Source organism: Sebastes fasciatus, chromosome 4 (genome assembly GCF_043250625.1).
Source record: "Sebastes fasciatus isolate fSebFas1 chromosome 4, fSebFas1.pri, whole genome shotgun sequence".
Lineage (NCBI taxonomy): Eukaryota > Metazoa > Chordata > Actinopteri > Perciformes > Sebastidae > Sebastes > Sebastes fasciatus.
In genome coordinates, this window is record NC_133798.1 from 30,191,040 (window position 1) to 30,209,343 (window position 18,304).

General features: G+C 41.3%; 1 protein-coding gene across 6 annotated transcripts in view; it reads right to left on the reverse strand.

Annotated features, from left to right (window-relative positions):
* The window catches only part of cadps2 (Ca++-dependent secretion activator 2), a 206,243-nt gene that overhangs the window by 25,306 nt on the left and 162,633 nt on the right, over positions 1–18,304 (reverse strand). Inside the window, exons 19-27 of one of the 6 annotated variants that reach the window (XM_074633521.1) lie at positions 17,007–17,148; positions 15,557–15,676; positions 13,410–13,439; positions 9,986–10,141; positions 9,448–9,595; positions 6,434–6,448; positions 2,635–2,709; positions 1,691–1,774; positions 1,476–1,508 (exon numbers count right to left, since the gene is read on the reverse strand). In XM_074633521.1, the coding sequence (XP_074489622.1) occupies positions 1,476–1,508; positions 1,691–1,774; positions 2,635–2,709; positions 6,434–6,448; positions 9,448–9,595; positions 9,986–10,141; positions 13,410–13,439; positions 15,557–15,676; positions 17,007–17,148 (803 nt within the window). The remainder of the gene's footprint in view (positions 1–1,475; positions 1,509–1,690; positions 1,775–2,634; positions 2,710–6,433; positions 6,449–9,447; positions 9,596–9,985; positions 10,142–13,409; positions 13,440–15,556; positions 15,677–17,006; positions 17,149–18,304) is intronic. The other 5 variants (XM_074633523.1, XM_074633524.1, XM_074633526.1 and 2 more) reach the window with 5 other exon arrangements.

An 18,304-nucleotide genomic window follows, 5' to 3' on the forward strand; every position in this document is an offset into this window, starting at 1 on the left:
CAACAGAATTTTAGTTGCAGGTCTGTGACGGGACGTGAAATCTGGCCTCGTGCATGAACGTCATCCAACGCCTCACTTTCCTCCTCTGTACATGAAGGACACACTACTTCCTGCACTGCCACTGAACATTGGCACCAGATGGATGTAAGCTGTGAGGTGTAGAATCGTTCAATATCGATGCAATTTCTCCAGATACCGAGAGTATCAATATCAACTTGTTTTGTCACATTCAATAGGAAATGTATTTTTATTATAGACGTCTAAAACATTTAATCTACAGCCAAACTACTCTGAGCAAGACAGGAAAAATAAATTCACTTTCCTTTTTTTATGTATTAATTTTCCTCCTCAGTGTTTCGTGCCGTTTGGATTGAAGCCTGAGAGGTTTGGAAAACTGATTTTAAATATCTTTAATCCCAGCGGACGCTTTTGAAAACTGCCAGAACTCATATGAAAGAGATGGAAAATGTAAAACGTGCAAAAACCCAAATCACAGAGGAATTGTACTTTGTTAATTTTGAGCCGTTAATCACTTTAGTAAGTGAGGGGTCACCTCCTCTTTGTGAGATCTAATTCTGGAGATTGAACCTCTCTCTCCTTCACACCTTGAACGCCGCCAAAACGTTAACGCCTCATCACCTCCACACTTTAACTCCGGCATCGTACACGTCGCCACCGCCTCCTCCTCCCGCTCGCTCGCCACAGCCTCTGATCTCTGCCACATCGCCGTCGTTCATTAACCGCTCGACACCCGAACGCCGCCGCCCACAAAGCGACACTTCAGCAAAACACATCTCCAAGGACAAGAGTGCAATTAATTAGGCTTGTTGTGTGATCTTTGGGGCTGCACGGTGGTGCAGTGGTTAGCACTGGCGCCTCACAGCTAGAGGGTTGCAGGTTCGAATCCGGCTTGGGACCCTTCTGTGTGGAGTTTGCATGTTCTCCCCGTGTTAGCGTGGGTTTTCTCCGGGTACTCCGGTTTCCTCCCACAGTCCAAAGACATGCAGGTTAGGTTAATTGTTGACTCTAAATTGCCCGTAGGTGTGAATGTGAGCGTGAATGGTTGTCTGTCTCTATGTGTCAGCCCTGCGATGGACTGGCGACCTGTCCAGGGTGTACCCTGCCTTCGCCCAATGTCGGCTGGGATCGGCTCCAGCCCCCCCGCGACCCCTAACGGGATAAGCGGTTGCAGATGGATGGATGGATGGTGTGATCTTTGGCTCTGGAGCCGCAGATGGAATAAAAACCCTCTTTATCTTTCACACATGTTTAACACGGTACGATGACAAACTTACAAAAACTCAACAAGCACATGGCTGAGGCTGAATGCAAAGAGCGGCCGCTTTGCATTTCCAGGCAGCTTTATCTTCCACTCGACGCTTCGACTGTCTGAATGCGGATGGAAACACAAATATGGAAACCGACTGTGACGGACAGGATGAATAATAAAACAGCAGGCAGATCGACGGACTCACAGGGACTTCCACATATTTGGCAGCTGCTTTCACCTTTCAGGGGGGGAGGCAGGAGGAGGAGGGGAAGAAGAAGATGAAGAAGAAGAAGAAGAAGAATGACACTGAAGTTCAACTGGGAAGATCTGGTTTCCAGCAAATAACAGGTTGCCTCTGTGAGCGGTGAAAGAAACAGCTCTGCGCTCTCTGTTTCCAGGAACAAAAAGAAGGCTACTCACTGTGAAAGAGAGGATTGAAGAGAAGAATGTCCCTTCATCGTATCTCGAGAGCTTGGAGAGGACGCCGTCTAAAACAGCGGCAAACTGCAGACAGAGGGGAGACACACAATAACAATTCACTGCCTTAATGTTTCCGTCATTTGTAGTTTTTAGAAACTTCTCATCCTACACAAATGTAATTCGTCTTTAAATGAGTTTTATTTTTATTAAACAAAAAGTGTAAAAATGTGCCAGTGCAGTCAGAACATTTCAACTTGTTTCTAGCATTTTCTAAAATCAAGTTTTTATGAAACAAAAAACATATACCCACCATAGTTAAGAGCAAGATCAAATATATATATATATATATATATGTATAATGTAATAAAAACAAAATCAAATCAAGAAACAAAACAAAAATTCGACATAGTAAATAAAAGGTGAACAAATCTATCATGTCACTATCAAAGTAAAGCTTAACCACCCATTTAAAAATAAAATAATTAATGAAAAATAATAAAAAATGAAAATAAAAACAATTATAATAAAAAGGATAATAATTAATAAAAAAAGAAAAAAGACAAAATATATCAAAGTAAATATAAGAAACAAATCAATTGAAAAAAGAAAATCAGGGTAAAAACTGTAAATCCGAAAAAATAGACAAAATAATAAGTAAAATAAAAAAATAAAAAGAACAATTCCAAAAAAACATAAATATATCAAAGTAAATATAAGAAAAAAAAAATAAGAGGATAAAAAGTGTAAATCTATCATAATTGCTAGCAAGTTTTAAGATATAAAAAAGGGAAATGTAATCCAAAGAGTAAAATAAGGAGTGAATTGATAATAAAAGAGTAAGAGTTGACCCCACTCCCCTTGTGCAGAAAAAGGAAAATAAAAAAATATAAAAGTGAGTGTAAACAGCCGCTGAGAGGATTTGATTGGATAATGAGACATTTTACCTTTGTGACGAGGGAGGAAATCATTTCTTTGAATGAATCGTCAATCAGAACATCGATTTTGGAGTGGTACTGTTGCTGCAGGGGTGGGGGTGGGGGACAAAAAAGCAATATTTCATTATTTTCAGGAAACTGACAGGACACAAAGGCTAAAAATGACTCCTCGCCTCCCTCAACAACAGTGTTGTCTGTGCTGTAAAAGACAGAAAGAAAATCCTACAACACTCGGTATGAACATCGAGTCCTCACACACTCACACACACCTCCCGACACGGCGAGGCATGAAAAACCTCACCATCCGTGTAACGCCGCTGAGTTAAGCAGCTAATAGGACCATTATGCGGCTGAATGACATTCCCGTCCGCGCTGGAAAAGCGAAGGAATCTGAAGGATACTTTTTGTGCGTCTCCCTACAATTAGAGCAGCCTTGCATTTCTCTAAAGCACCGGTCCAGCTGCGAGGACCAAAGGCTCACACAAGATTCAATTAATCCGCCATTTCATGTCTCGTTTGGCCCCCCCTAAAACATATTCATGGCACCTTTTCCCTTGAAGGAAGGAGAGGAAAAAAAAGGCTGGGGCTGAGCGCTGAATGGCAGCAGCAGCAGGGGAGTTCATCTCTTGGCGACAATGCCCTTTCACTGGCCGTCTAAAGAACACCCAAATTAAAAATTTCAATCAACAAAGCGCACAGATCGCTGACAAATTGTGGGTCCTGGGAGGTCATCGCCGCCAGCCCTAATTTTGTTTTTTTCCCCTCCACAAGTCCGCAAAATGGCAGTTCTCTTTCAGCGCGCCGAATCTTTCTGGCAAATCTTGAGAGCTTTTCTTTTTTTCTCTCTTCTTACCTCAATTAACATTGCTGCTTTCGCCTTCTGTATTTCTACAAAGGCCACCATAAAAAGCAGAGAGGAGGAGAAGAAATTGTTTGGTCTTTGCCATGTGCGCCGCAAAAAAACTGAAAAGAACAATTAGAGCTTTTAAAAACATTTATGTGGTCGTTGAGCTGCAGCCGCCGCTGCTACTTCAGCTCTGTGAGATGTTTTAGATTCTGAACCGGGTCACATTTTCAACACGACCTCCCCCCGACACTATTCAAATGACCTCGGCAACAAAAAGACAGCAGAATGATTTGCATTTTCATTGATTGCAGCTGATCACCCCAGTTTAACAGAGGTCTGTAAAAGCAGAATTCATTAATCCAGCAGAGGAGTTTTTCGTCAAATGCAGATTCTTCACAGGCGGTCTGCTCGCTTGCCAGTTGAACTCCCCACGTCTGCAGGCGGTAAAAATCTGGAAACTGTTTTCCCCAAAAAACGAGAGGTAAAAGTGAAGAGTAGCAGCAGAATTTGTCGCTGAGATATCAGAAACGGCCGAATGCTTTTCTGCAGATCGACGCGCTATAAGACTCATGGCAGAAAAAGTGACCACACCAAAGGTCTGAATCAGGTTCAGACTGGCGTCTTCAAGACCCTTCAGACTGCTGGTCAGGGGTCAGAGGTCAGGAGGCCTCATTCACAACACCTACTGGCAAGTGAACATGAATGTGCATCAACTGAACCATTCATGGAAAATCAAGAGTGTCTTCTGATGTTTAAAGACCACAGAGAAAGAATCACAGTGAGGGCAAACCTCATATTTTTAAACCAACCCAGTTGCCGGAATAAAATGTTTGCATTGTACGTTTCTGCAAACCGCGGATACGTTGAATCTCCAAAAATATGTTTCATATCAACAGTTCTAGATATGTGTATCTATCGTTCGTGGTACTTTTCCATCAATCCTTCCATTTTCTTCCGCTTATCCGGGGTTGGGTCGCGGGGGCAGAAGGCTTAGCGGGGAATTCCAGACGTCCCTCTCCCCAGCAACGTTTTCCAGCTCTTCCTGGGGGACCCCGAAACGTTCCCCGGCAAGACCAGATATACAGTTCATAATCTCTCCAGCGTGTTCTGGGTCTACCACGGATCCTCTTACCGGTTGGACGTGTCCAGAAAACCTCCACAGGGAGGCGTCCAGGATGCTGATCACATGCCCCAACCACCTCAGCTGGTCCCTTTAGACGCGAAGGAGCAGCGGCTCTACTCCGAGCTCCCTCCGGATATCTGAGCTCCTCACCCTATCTCTAAGGCTGAGCCCACCCAACCTACGAAGGAAGGCCATTTCGGCCGCTTGTATCCGCGATCTCATTCTTTCAGTCACTACCCAAAGCTTATGATCATAGGTGAGGGTTGGAACGAAGATAGACTGGTAAATCGAGCCCATCGCCTTCCGGCTCAATGCCTTCACCACAACGGTCCTGTACAGCGCCCGCATAACTGCTGACCGCTTCACACTCGGCTGCAAACCGCCCCAGTGCATGCTGAAGGTCACGGTTGGGTGAAGTCAACAGAACCACATCATCTGCAAAGAGCAGCGACGCAATTCTGAGATCCCCAAACCGGACACTCTCCTCCCCCCGGCTGTGCCTTGAGATCCTGCCCATGAAAATCACAAATCACGTGGCACTTTTGCCATTTTGAAACCGCATTCTCAATTACATTTAGGCAACAAAACTATTTGGTTAAGTTTAGTAAAAGATCAGATTTGGGGTTAAAATAAGTACGTTAGTTTTGGTTTGACACGGGACACGGACAGCAGTCGTAAACAAACGTAATCCGGGAAAAAAGAGGCAAGAGTTTGAGTTGGGGGTGGATCTTGAATAATGGATGAATCATCGACCATTAACTTATACCATTTCTACTGTTGCAAGGAATGATGGCCTTTAAGAAATAATCTAAATCAAATTAAACACCAACGTCCCGTAACTTGTAGTTTGCAATGTGTGTGGCTGACTAAATCTTAATCTGTGTGGATTTGATGTCAGATGGATCAGTGAATGGTACCGGTACATGCAGTGTTGGCTACTGTCGACTACTAATGGCTACTGGAGATGTTATCACTGATATTAGATGTCATGACTATAGTCCTATAGGGCTGTCAAAGTTAACATGATAATAGCGCGTTAACGTAAATTTGTTTTAACGACACTACTTTAGCACATTAACGCAACAAGCAATATTTAGGTTGTAGTGGGCTGTTTTAAAGCTAATGAGCGAGTGAAGATACTGGCATCATCTGAAACTAGAAAACCTCAAGAATCCATTGGTACCATACTAGCATGTCGAGAAGGAGGCTAAATAATGCTCCAAACTTGTGCTAAATTTTGACGTGGAAAAACTGGCATGGCCATTTTCAAAGGGGTCCCTTGACCTCTGACCTCAAGATATGTGAATGCAAATGGGATTTATGGGTACCCACAAGTCTCCCCTTTACAGACATGCCCACTTTATGATAATCACATGCAGTTTGGGTCAAGTCATAGTCAAGTCAGCACACTGACACACTGACAGCTGTTGTTGCCTGTTGAGCTGCAGTTTGCCATGTTATGATTTGAGCATATTTTTTATGCTAAATGCAGTACCTGTGAGGGTTTCTGGACAATATTTGTCATTATTTTGTGTTGTTAACTGGTTTCCAATAATAAATATAGACATTCATTTGCATAAAGCAGCATATTTGTCCACTCCCATGTTGATAGGAGTATTAAATACTTGACAAATCTCCCTTTAAGGTACATTTTGAACAGATAATAAATGTGTGATTAATTTGTGATTAATTCAATTACCTATGGACAATCATGCGACTAATCACGATTAAATATTTTCATCAATTGACAGCCCTAATTATTTTTTCTTTGGGTGGAGCTTGTGTGGAGAAGTGTGACAGGAAAAAAAAAAAGGCTGAGAGGCGATGGAAGGACTTACCCATTGTTTGTCATTCTGGGATTCAAACAATGACGTGCAGGACACATGGACATGAGGGACAGGGGAGGACATGAGACAAGGAAAAGAGGGCAAACACAGTCAGCCAATCAATTTTTAAAACACACCAGGGACATAAAAAACATTTCCTCAATAAGAAAGATTCACATTTCCATCATAGTTTTGACCTTGAATCAAACGCTTAATCTAAAAAAATCATGTTGTCCAAAAACAGACACACATTTTATTTTGACACTGAACAAGAAAGAGTAATTGTCGAGAATTGGTAACACAACTCTGAGTTTTAAATTCACACATGATAACGTTATTCACTTTCTGTGAGTCCAAATGTATCTCCTATTGTCGGCTGTAAAAATCCAAAAACGAGCAGAAAGCAGACGAGTTGTAAAAGCTTTTCTCCTTTTGAAAACTCCTGGGAACATTTATTCATCAAGGTTATTCATATGGAGTTTTTGGGTCTGAGAGAAGTTCAGCCTGACAAACTGAATGAAACATTTAGTGCAACAATGTCACACAGAGGTTTGTTGTGTTTGGAAACTCAAAGACTTCATGGAATCAGTTTGTCCCTCTCAAATGAACAACTGCTCCATTTGTTGATGTCTCAATTCAAAATGTTAAATCTTCTCTCGTGACATTTGGTTCCTCTACGATCACTATCTTTGTTGGGGAATATAAATATCTGATCTCTGTATGTTCGGAGCGCTGTAACCTTTGATTTCTGACGTTTGTTTATCTCCTTATAATGCCAATGCACCTAAAGGTGATGGTCTTCGATCCGCGATGGTCCGACCGTTCACGGTCCGGTGCACGCAGCCATACGCAGAACACGGGGTATGTAGATTTATGCATGTGATACGGAAACAAAGTCAACAAGCACAAGTTCTACCCGGAAACTTTTAGCTGTACCCCGTTAGCAGAATGTTTGGTGGCCCTGAGATCTCAACACGCTGCACATAGACAAAACACAAGCAAATCAAGAAACATCTTCACCGACTTGACGACAAACAAAAACATAAATTTGACGACACGTGTGCAGCATTTTGAAAAAGCGCTGAAGGAACATCACAACACAACAGAAACTGTTTCCAGGGGACAGTACGAAGTGATGCACATGGCTGGGTCATGCTTGTTGTTGTCATGGTTTGAGGCTTATTAAGTTATTGAAGTCGGCTATCTGTCAATGGTGTTGGAAAATCACCTAAAATGTAAGTTGTGTTTTCTTATTTTAACATTGGGATCCCATGATTTACTGCAGATTACAGATCTGCTGTTAACTATAGCGTTAGCCTGCTGGCCCGCCAATTCAAACTAATTTTTAGCGCCATATGCAAAGTTATCTAACTAGTATTAATAGGGCTGTCAAAGTTAACACGATAATAATGCATAAACGCAAATTTGTTTTAACGGCACTAATTTCTTTAACGCATTAACGCAACTTGTGATTTTTAGGTTGTAGCGGGCTCAGGTTTTAAAGCTAGAGTGAAGATACTGGTATCGTATGAAACTAAAAACCTAATGAATTCATTGGTACCTACCACATCATACTAGCTTGTCGCAAACAAGGTTAAATAACGCTCACAAACTTATGCAAAATTTGGCGAGAAAAAACAGACATTTACCGCTGACCTCAAAATACAGTATACAAGTCTCCCCTTTACAGACACGCCTACTTTATGATAATCACACGCCATGTTATGATTTGAGCATATTTATTATGCTAAATGCAGTACCTGTGAGGGCTTCTGGACAATATTTGTCATTGTTTTGTGTTGTTAATTGATTTCCCTTAATAAATATATACATACATTTGCATAAAGCAGCATATTTGCCCCCTCCCATGTTGATAAGGATATTAGATACAAACAAATCTCCCTTTAAACTACATTTTGAACAAATAAAAAATGAGTGATTTGCAATTAATTGCAATTAACTATGAACAATCGTGCGATTAATCACAATTGAATATTTGTATCTAATTGAAACACTCCTCCTAATGCACAAGTTTAATTTTCTATTCCATTTATTTTGGTATTATGAATTTCATAGCATAAGTGATGCTTTTCAGTTTTAAAGCCTATTATGTGAAACATGCCGATGTAACACTATAGACTCTATGTGGAGGCTGTTTGCGTGTATAGAGCCGGTATACATAGTGTCCTTCTACAGGTATTCAGTGAGTGTCAGCAGGAATAAATGGACAGTTGGTGTTTTTTAGCGGCGGCGGCTGGAGAAGAGAGGAAGCTGAAGGTCAACAGAGCAGCGAGCTTAGCTCTCTGTCAAGACTGTCTGCGGCCAAAGGGTTTCGCTCTCAGCAACGCCAAGGCTGCCGCCTCACACAGGCTTCACGGCCATCCATTTAACAGCTCATGTCGAGCGTTTGGCCGTTTCAAGTGAACACAAATACACCTGAACTGTTTGCCTGTGCTGCATGTTTGGAGGGAAACAGTCACGTTTTAGTGGCTGATCTGACAGTTTGACTCGACCTGTTCGGTGCAAGGCTGAAAATAAAAGATGACTGAGGGTTTTTAGAAGCTGACACACTTTCACTCAGTGAGGAATGAGTCTCTGATGGTGAGCTGTGAGAAAACAAACCATCCATCCGTCTTAAGTGATTTAGTCTGATATTCAGCCAAGACTCAATTTTCTACAAACAATAAAAACATTCTGCCAACGTGGAGATGATTTCTCTGGTTCCAGTTTCTCCTCTTGTTTCACATTATTTCTCGGGATGAGTTCTAGTGTTTTGAAACTAGACAGGGTAATGCCAGGATCAGAATCAGTGCCTGGACACACCAGCATTTATGATTTCAGACCGAAATTTTAATAATATATTCTTATAAATAGTAAATACATCACACATCCTACACTAGATTTGTTTTAAGAAAAGATTTTTGGATTAAATAAAGTTTCCATAAAAGGAAGGAGATTTTCTGCAGTGACAGATCGTTCAGAGCTGGAAATGCTTGTGTGTATCAGTCATGTGACCGTTCTCTTACCTCCTGGCCGGTGTCCAGCACGCAGAGTTTGGAGCACTGCTTCTTGGCGTCCATCAGCACGTTGAACATGGTGCAGACCGACAGCGCCACCCGGAAGTCCGTTGACTTACTCGCTCTCTGCATTTTGGCATCAAATGCAGATTTTGTTCTGTAGGGCAAAACACAAAAAGGTTTTTTTATGATTGTTGCTCAAAAATGGCTGAAATTTTATGTATTTTCTGTAAAACTGTGACACATTTTTGTGGACATTTTTGTGGACATTTTTGTTAAATTACAAAAAAAAATTCCACAGAAATACAATTATTTGAGTATCGAGAACTCATAGACCATCATGAGAAGCTTCACAAAAGCAGGTTAGTTTTCAGTGTTTGTTGAGCTTTGAGGTTTTTAGGTTAGAAATTTGTCTTTGCAGATTTGCAATATATCTTCATAGTATGATAAGAGAAAAGGGATTCCCATTGGTAAATGTGTGGTACAAAAATAAATATGATGTGAACCCAGAGGTCCTGATCCAGCTGTGGCCACCTCTCAGTCTGACCTCTTGACGCAGGCCTCCATCATGTCGCTGGCCATCAGTTTGAGTCTCTGCTCCAGATGTTTGGCGAACTCGGGCTCCGGCCAATGGAGGTCTAGCACGAACATCTGCAGTGCATCCAACTTCCAGAAGAGATCCTCCGAGGTGGCCGAGCCGTTACTGGGGGGAGGATGGAGAGGGTTATTAAACGAAATATCACAAACAACAACAACACACTTTTACATGAAGCTGTTGCGTTTTCCTTCACGACTGACGGATCTTCTATGATGCTCATTTGTTCCTCCAAACTCTTTAACTTATCACCATCCGTCAGTTTTTAGGTTCCTTCTTTCCAGGTGTAGTAGAGTGATGTAGATTATAAACCGTGCATTGGAGATGACTGTAAATGTAAAGCTGATTAACTTCTTTTCCTACCCGTCCTTAAGTGTCGTTATTACATTTTCACTTGCTATAATGTGGTGTATTTTCAAACAGAATTCAGAAAGTTGCAAACGATGGTGGCTTGCAGTAAATAGTTGACGGGCAGCCCCAGAAAGTGTGGTTCTGGTCAGAGTTTGAGCCACTATGCAGGCAGACATTGTTTACAGTTTCAGTACATTTCTATGAATAATCAACTTGCAGAGCCTCAAAACTTGTGGCAGAGAAATGAATCCATCACAGACAACAACGTTTTTGATTTCTAAATCATATGATCTTTGGATAATAAAACAGCTGCAGGAGCAGGGACCATTTTAGCGTTCAAGAACAATCCAACACCTGACGCTTCGCAGAAAAGAAACCTCTGTAAATGCTTTATTCTTCTATATCGGTCTGAAATTTTCAACTAATTTCCTTGAAACTTTCGTGGAATCTATATTTACTATTATTACGAAATTGAAGAGGCATAAAGTTAAGTTTTACCAAAAAACGTTAATGTAAAAAACAACCAAATTCGCTTTATCATTTTCATAATTTGGGTCAACAACGTTTTCAGCAGCTGAATATCAAATCTAAGATATCAAGCTGTGATTTAACGCACAAGTTTTGAATTATGATGAATTATTACACTGCAACAAATTGATTTCCAAAGAAGAAAATAAATCTAAGAACTAAAAATGAAAGGCTGAATATTCCTGGATTTGTATTTAATGTGCACAAACATGGTTCGATCCTCTCTTCACTGGTATTTTGTGTAACTACTGTCGACAAGAAAGCATCATGAGTGCTCAGTATCTTATAGACTCGTAGCAGACGAGTGTATCGAGGTTCTTCAACAGGTTTTGGTGGTTTTGATGCAGATCTGTGTGGTTTCAGTCAGTAAACACATCACCAGGCTGAAACACAGACAGATGGACGTCTCCCCGCCTTCTCCCCTGCGCACAGGTTACACAGCAACACATGGCAACGCTCGCCGCCACCGACATCCAAGTGTACAGCGCCCAGCTAGAATGACAGCCACGGGAGGATGGAGGAGGGTGACGGGGAGGGGAGGAGGTGGTTAAAACAAGCACCACTCACTCCCTCACTTTTCTCACTTCGCCTTTAAAAGACTGTTACCTTAACAAGTGGCGCACAGGAATAAATGCTTTGGGCTGAGTCCGCGGTGCAATTAAACGCTCGGTGGCTATCCCCCTCATGTCTAATTAGTGGTGCTCTTCTCTGAGCGCGCTCCGCCCCGCTCCCCGGGGAACGGGACGATCCCACTCGCCCGTCTGTGCTCGCTAATGAAGTGCCAGCTTTTTTTTAATCTCTCTCTCTCTCTCTTTTTTCATTGGATCGAGGAGGGCCAAGTGAAGAGAGGTAGAGGAACAGTGTGGTCTGTGTTGTGGGAAAGGCTGGGGGAGTCGGAACGAGGAGCCTTTTTAAGAAACACCACCAGCCTCCTGGTCGAGCGTTGGTGGCCCCTACATGGCCGCCGACGCTGCCAGTTCTGCTGCAGACTCACTTTAACTCCAAAACAGATTGACAGACACATTACAACTAGGGCTGTTAATCAATTCAAATATTTAATCGCAAATTAATCACACATTTTTTTATCTGTTCAAAATGTACCTTAAAGGGAGATTTGTCAAGTATTTAATACTCTTATCAACATGGGAGTGGGAAAATATGCTGCTTTATGCATGTATATATTTATCATTGAAAATCAATTAACAACACAAAACAATGACAAATATTGTCCAGAAACCCTCACAGGTACTACATTTAGCATTAAAAATATGCTCAAATCATAACATGGCAAACTGCAGCCCAACAGGCAACAACAGCTGTCAGTGTGTCCGTGTGCTGACTTGACTATGACTTGCCCCAAACTGCATGTGATTATCATAAAGTGGGCATGTCTGTAAAGAGGAGACTCGTGGGTACCCATAGAAACCATTTCCATTCACATATCTTGAGGTCAGAGGTCAAGGGACCCCTTTGAAAATGGCCATGACAGTTTTTCCTCGCAAAAATTTAGCACAAGTTTGGAGCCTTATTTAACCTTTATTTTCTCGGTTTAAAACTGAGCCGACTACCACCTCCGAAAGATTGATTGTGTTAATGCGTTAAAGGAATTAGTGGCGTTAAAACTAATTTGTGTTTATTGAATGTCTTCTCGTGTGATACAGGGGAAGCTAAGCATTTTTTTATGATGAAGATTCTTCAAAGTTACATTTTAAGAACACTTTTTCTTTCTACACCTCAACAATTTGATATGCACAAAATGTGAAGATACATTTCTTTGTTGACTTGAGTTCTGGATAAATCAAATCCTCTTTTAGATTAGAGAAATCTTTAAAAGATATTTTTTTGTTTTTGTGTACAACACACTACGCTAAACACTGTTGTCATGCTGTTGTTTGTATTGTCTGTACTGTTGATTGTTGTCATGCTATTGTTGCTTCTGTGTGTTATAAGAGCTGTCTGTCTTGTCTCTATGTAGCAGTGCAGGCTCTGTTTGTATCTGCATATTTTATTTTTCATTGCTTTTATTGTTGATTGTATTTTCGATTCTTTTATTCCTAATGTCTGTGTTTTAACTATTGCCTACATTGATTTGATTACAGATAAAAATTAGCCTTTTTTTGGCTAACTGGCATATTTTCACAAATCAATATGTTCCTGTCAAAGTAATAAACTAATTAAACTAAAGTGTAACATTACTATGTTACACTTTAAATAGACTTAGACGTACTTAAATTACACTAAGATCAGTTCTTAAGCTGCTTAAATGTAAAACTGAATTCATGGATTGTAATTGTTGTTATCCAGACAAATAAAAATAAACAATCTGCATGAACTTTAACTTTACTTTGTTCCTGGTGAGCAATGACTACCTTAAAAACAATAAAACATGGACCCTAAAATGTTGTAAAACATTGAAAGCAGTCATGATGATTTTCTTTATTTTGTTTGCTATGTTTTGAGGGAAAAGGAGCAGGCAGGTTTTACTGAATAAACTTACAAGATGTCGGGTAGATTAATTCCTTGCAAGCTGCAATAGAAAAGTGAGGTGTTGTGTTATCATTACACTGATATTCTTCACATTGTGACATGCACACTGCACAGCACATGGACTTGTGACGCACGGCGGCGCGACACAAATTCTTCACCAATCTCTGAGGAACAATCGCATGCAGGCGGCGCCCCGCTGACAAAAGAGCCACAGTGTCACAGAAACAATTTGAATTCACAAACCTCCGTCTCCAACGGCGAGCCTGGCTCACAGAGACGAGAATAATGCCGCGTGCTCTCAGAGACCAGGACCGAACGGCATCACAGTATTTGTGGAAATACTTAGTAAAGTTAAAACTTGAGCAGGGCTTCATGCGGGGGAGTTCGGACTGAAGTTTCTTGATATAATAATTCAGTTTTAGTGATGTGGACTCTCTGACAAACATGCAGACGGATGGACAGAAACAGAACAGCGACGTGAATGCGTTCAGACAGACGGGGGGACAGTCCTGACTGGAGGTCTTCACCCATACCTGACCCCCCAAACCCAAAGACCCGACCTGAACTGCCAAACCACTTTTATTCTGATTCACATCTGACTACAAATCTTTGGCGTAAGATGATGACTGGACCATGCATTACTAATAATTAGTATACATTATTAATTATCATTTCATTGTTTGTTAAAGGGACTATTTGTAACTTTCAGAAATGCTTGTTAACAGCGACACCTGTGGCCATTAAGTCAACGAAAGTCAGCGTCGGGTTTGCGCTTGCTCGCTCTAGATAGACCTGAACGAGCATCGCTCAACAGTGAGGCGACACACGTCAGCTAAAACCACAATATCACTCTATATTTCACCTGCCTGGCAGTAATGTTAGCTGACCAGACCAGACTGAGCCTGACAAGCTGAGTTGGAGATGTCCCAAAAAAGGCCACCGTACAGAAGATAAACCCTTTAACACTCACTAGTGGCTCTAGGATCTAACAATAGGGAGGCTGTCGCTTTATGTTTCATCTATCCAAGAGTTTAACAGAACAGGTAGCTATGAATGGATGTAGAAACGCCCTCAAACATCTGTTTGCATATCAACACTTGTTCCCGCTCCACCGCTCATTAAACCTGTCAATGAGAAATACGGCAGTTTAACTGATTGTGTTGCATCGGCGAGGTTCTCAGCTCTCTACAGAGGAGCTGTCATTATGCACGCCTGTGGCTATTTGCAGCATCCGTACCACTGATTCCTCACGTTTCTGCAAACCATCATCACGGTGATATCTTAATCATCATTATTATTATTACTATTAATAAACATCAGAAGGTTGATCAATGATTCAATCTTAGTGCTCATGTTGAAACTGACTTTGCAAAGTGCTTCACAATTCAGGATCATATTAAACACTAACAGTCAATCATAAATACTATAAAATTAAGTCTGCATATAGACCGCAAAAAACATCAAGCGTTGGTATTTGACAAGTTGGGAGTGAGTATGTGTTTGTTTGACCAACCAATCCACCCTCAGTGGACTTTCTCACTTGTTATACTCGTTATTATTCCACGTAACCTTCAATAACGGACACTCATGGTACTACCTATGGAGGACGGAACATGTCAAAATCACAAATAAATGAATAAATAAATACATTACTTGATAAATAAATAAATATGCCATTAACTGTAGCAAAAAAATAAATGTAACCATTAATTTATTGATAAAATGTGACATAAATTGATATTTCTCTTTTAATTTCTTTATCTTTGTAATAATTCCCTTATTTATTTACTCTTCCCTTTTATTCATGTATTTATTTTTAAATTAATTAATTAATTAATTTTTTTTTTTTTTTTATTCATACATTTATTTTTGCACTATAATATATATATAAAATACAAATATATACATAAATATCCTTTATAAATTGCAATAGATCTGGGTCCAGGTGTCTTTTAACGGTTTTCCCAGCTGGAGAAGATAACGGACCAGGAGCTCTATGCTGGCTTCAAACTAACTGGAGGCAGAACATGATCAGGTCCTATTGTCTTTGGGTTCAGGTCTGGGTATCTCTTATTGATGGATACCATCTTGGATTCAGGTGAGATTAGTGTGAAGACCTCTAGTTTAGTCTACCTCCCACCTACCCCCCATACATACGTGTTCTCATACAGCGGTCCCATCCAGGCGGGTGCTGAGAAGCTGGGCATCTGTGGCAGCGTGAGAGGGAGGCTTGGGACTTTGGGAAGAGGAACGCTCGCTAGATTGTTAGTTAACGACCTGCCGGGTCGGAGTCAGCGCCGATGGATGGCGGAAAAGGAAAATGTTAAAAGCATAAAAGAGAAGGAGAAGAAACAGAGACAGTAACTACAGCACACACACACACACACACACAAGAATAGTAACATACAGTATAATAGCAGCCACTTGTTCTGCCTGCAGTAATTGATCGATAGCAAACACCATTAAAAGACAGAAAAGTCACTGCTCACTTCTATTCAGTCTCTTTCAGTTCAGCTGTGTTTTGTTTAAGAGTGCCGCTCTCAGAGCATTGTTCCTGACTGCAGTGTGTCCTTGCTGTCTGTGCTGTACATTCAGCTCTGACTCCTTTTGTTCCTCGGCGGTCCTGTACAGCGTTTGATTTGTTCGGTCTTTTTATTGTTTCTGTTACATTCATGCAGCAGCCAGTATCACACTTCAAGAAATCCTCGCTGCTGAGAGTAAACCGAAGGTAAAACGGACAAAGAGAAATGAAACTGACCGAGCTCACGCAGAGGGACAGGGGAGAATCAGATAAAGATGATTCAGAAATATGGTGTTGAAAAACACTTATGGATTAACAGAATCAATTTACCACTTTAATAAATAAAACGTGGCTGAAAATAAAATCGGATTTGTACCACCTGTGTGTCAATATGGCTTCTCTAGCCTGTGTGCATCACACACAAAATGATCTTATACCTCGATTCCACCGGGTACGTCTGCGCCACGTTCTGGCTGCGACACGGTTTTGTTCCGTCCTCCGCACGGCGTCATACCACACTGGCAGCGTCTGCCCAACTTGCAGATTTTGTTGATTTCTGTCTGTTTTAATTGTGTTTATTGTTGTTGTTATTTCCTACTGAATACCATTAAAAGTCCAGTTATGAACGACATGGATCAAAGATTTGTGGCTATAGTGATGTGATAAGATTGGGAGTCTGCAATTTTTTTTTAAATTTACCGGGTGCTCTAGTTGTTCCACTTCCTGCCCGGCTCAATCAGCTCTGTGCAACGTCCAACAAAATAGACTAGAAAAAAAAAAATTTAAAATAGAAAAAAAACAAAAAAACCTGGAGATCAAAAATCAACACCGAGTGGAAAGACAAACTTCACACAAATAAAGAGAGACAAATATTTGCTTTGTGTTGTACCTGAACGCACCTATTTAAATCTGTAAATGAATAGTTGAGCCTGTGTGGTACCGCGCTATCATTACTGTATTCATTACTGTATGGAGGATTCTTCACACTCTAACCAGCAGCTGAAAAGAGCACTGCAGTACACAGGGCGTCTAAAGCTAACGCTGATCACTCATGGCGGCGAGGGGAACAGGTGGGAGGACTCTTACTTGACGGACTGCCAGGTCTCCTGCTCGAAGCCGCGGTGGATGGACTGAGCGATGGACGACTCCATCAGGTCGATGTAGCGCACCACCAGGGGGACGAACAGGTCCTGCAGGTGTTTGTGGAACGTCCCGTTGCACAGGTGAACTGTGAACAAGAAGACCCGGTGAGCAAATTTAAAACCATTTGCATAAAAACTGAAACAGACAAACGACACAACAATGTCCCCAGATAACGTTTATATTCTACTAATTTGCAGCGGCAAATATGATCTGAAAGTGACATAATGCTGCACGGATAATGTTGACTTTATTAACACTTATTAATACTGCAATCTTTCCCCAACCTCAACCAAAGCTGTCCCAGTCTTTGTGCTAAGCTAAGCTAACTGGCTACTGGATGTAGGCTGATATTTTCCATGCAGATGCAAAGTGGTATCAATCTTTTTCATCTAACTCTTGAGTAGAAACTGAATAAACAAAATCCCCAAAATGTCTCTTAAAAGTCTTGGGAAACTGTGTTTCCTGTTTCAACATGACATATGTCCCAGTGCACAAAGACGCATCCATAAAGAAATAGTTTTCCCAGTTTGGTGTGGAACTTAAACGCAGATTTACGTATATTCCTTTAAATGAATGGTCTCTCTTTGAAGGGTAAACCCAGGCTACATTCTTAAACCTCTTCTCCTGATAAGAAATAGTCAGCGGTCATGCCTATAATGTTAAGCGGTACATGTTAACCAGGTCCGGCGAGTACATAGAGGACGCGCTGCTCCACTCAACTGGATGTTCAAGTGGTGACGTACCCAATCGTTGAATGCACCTGATTGGTCCCTGGTTTTCTGCTCGCCGTTTCAAATAGGAAACAACATGGTGGCCTGCTCGTAAACTTTCTGTTATTGCGTCTAAACAATCCTCTCAAAAACATTTTAAGAGAGAAACAGGCTATGCCACGGCTGAATCTGGTTTCAGTTTAGAACTAGATCGCCTAGTTTGAAAGCTTGGTCCAAGTTTCGTGAGACGGACGCATCGTGCTGGACGAGCTCATTTGCATAAAGGACTGTTCCCGCCTTTTCATTTTGAAAGATCAACGGCCAATGAGGAAACTCCAACACTCGGATGACCGATCGTGTAACTTCATCACTCAGTGAAAGACTTTTGCGTTTGTAGGGCTGGCCCTCTGCAGTCCAGACAAAAACCCCTGAAAGTCTCAATCAAACCTGAACACGACAAACCGTACAAAAGGTAGAATTTGTACTTCAAGGACAGAATGTGACAGCACAGGTGTTCATGATATTGTAACA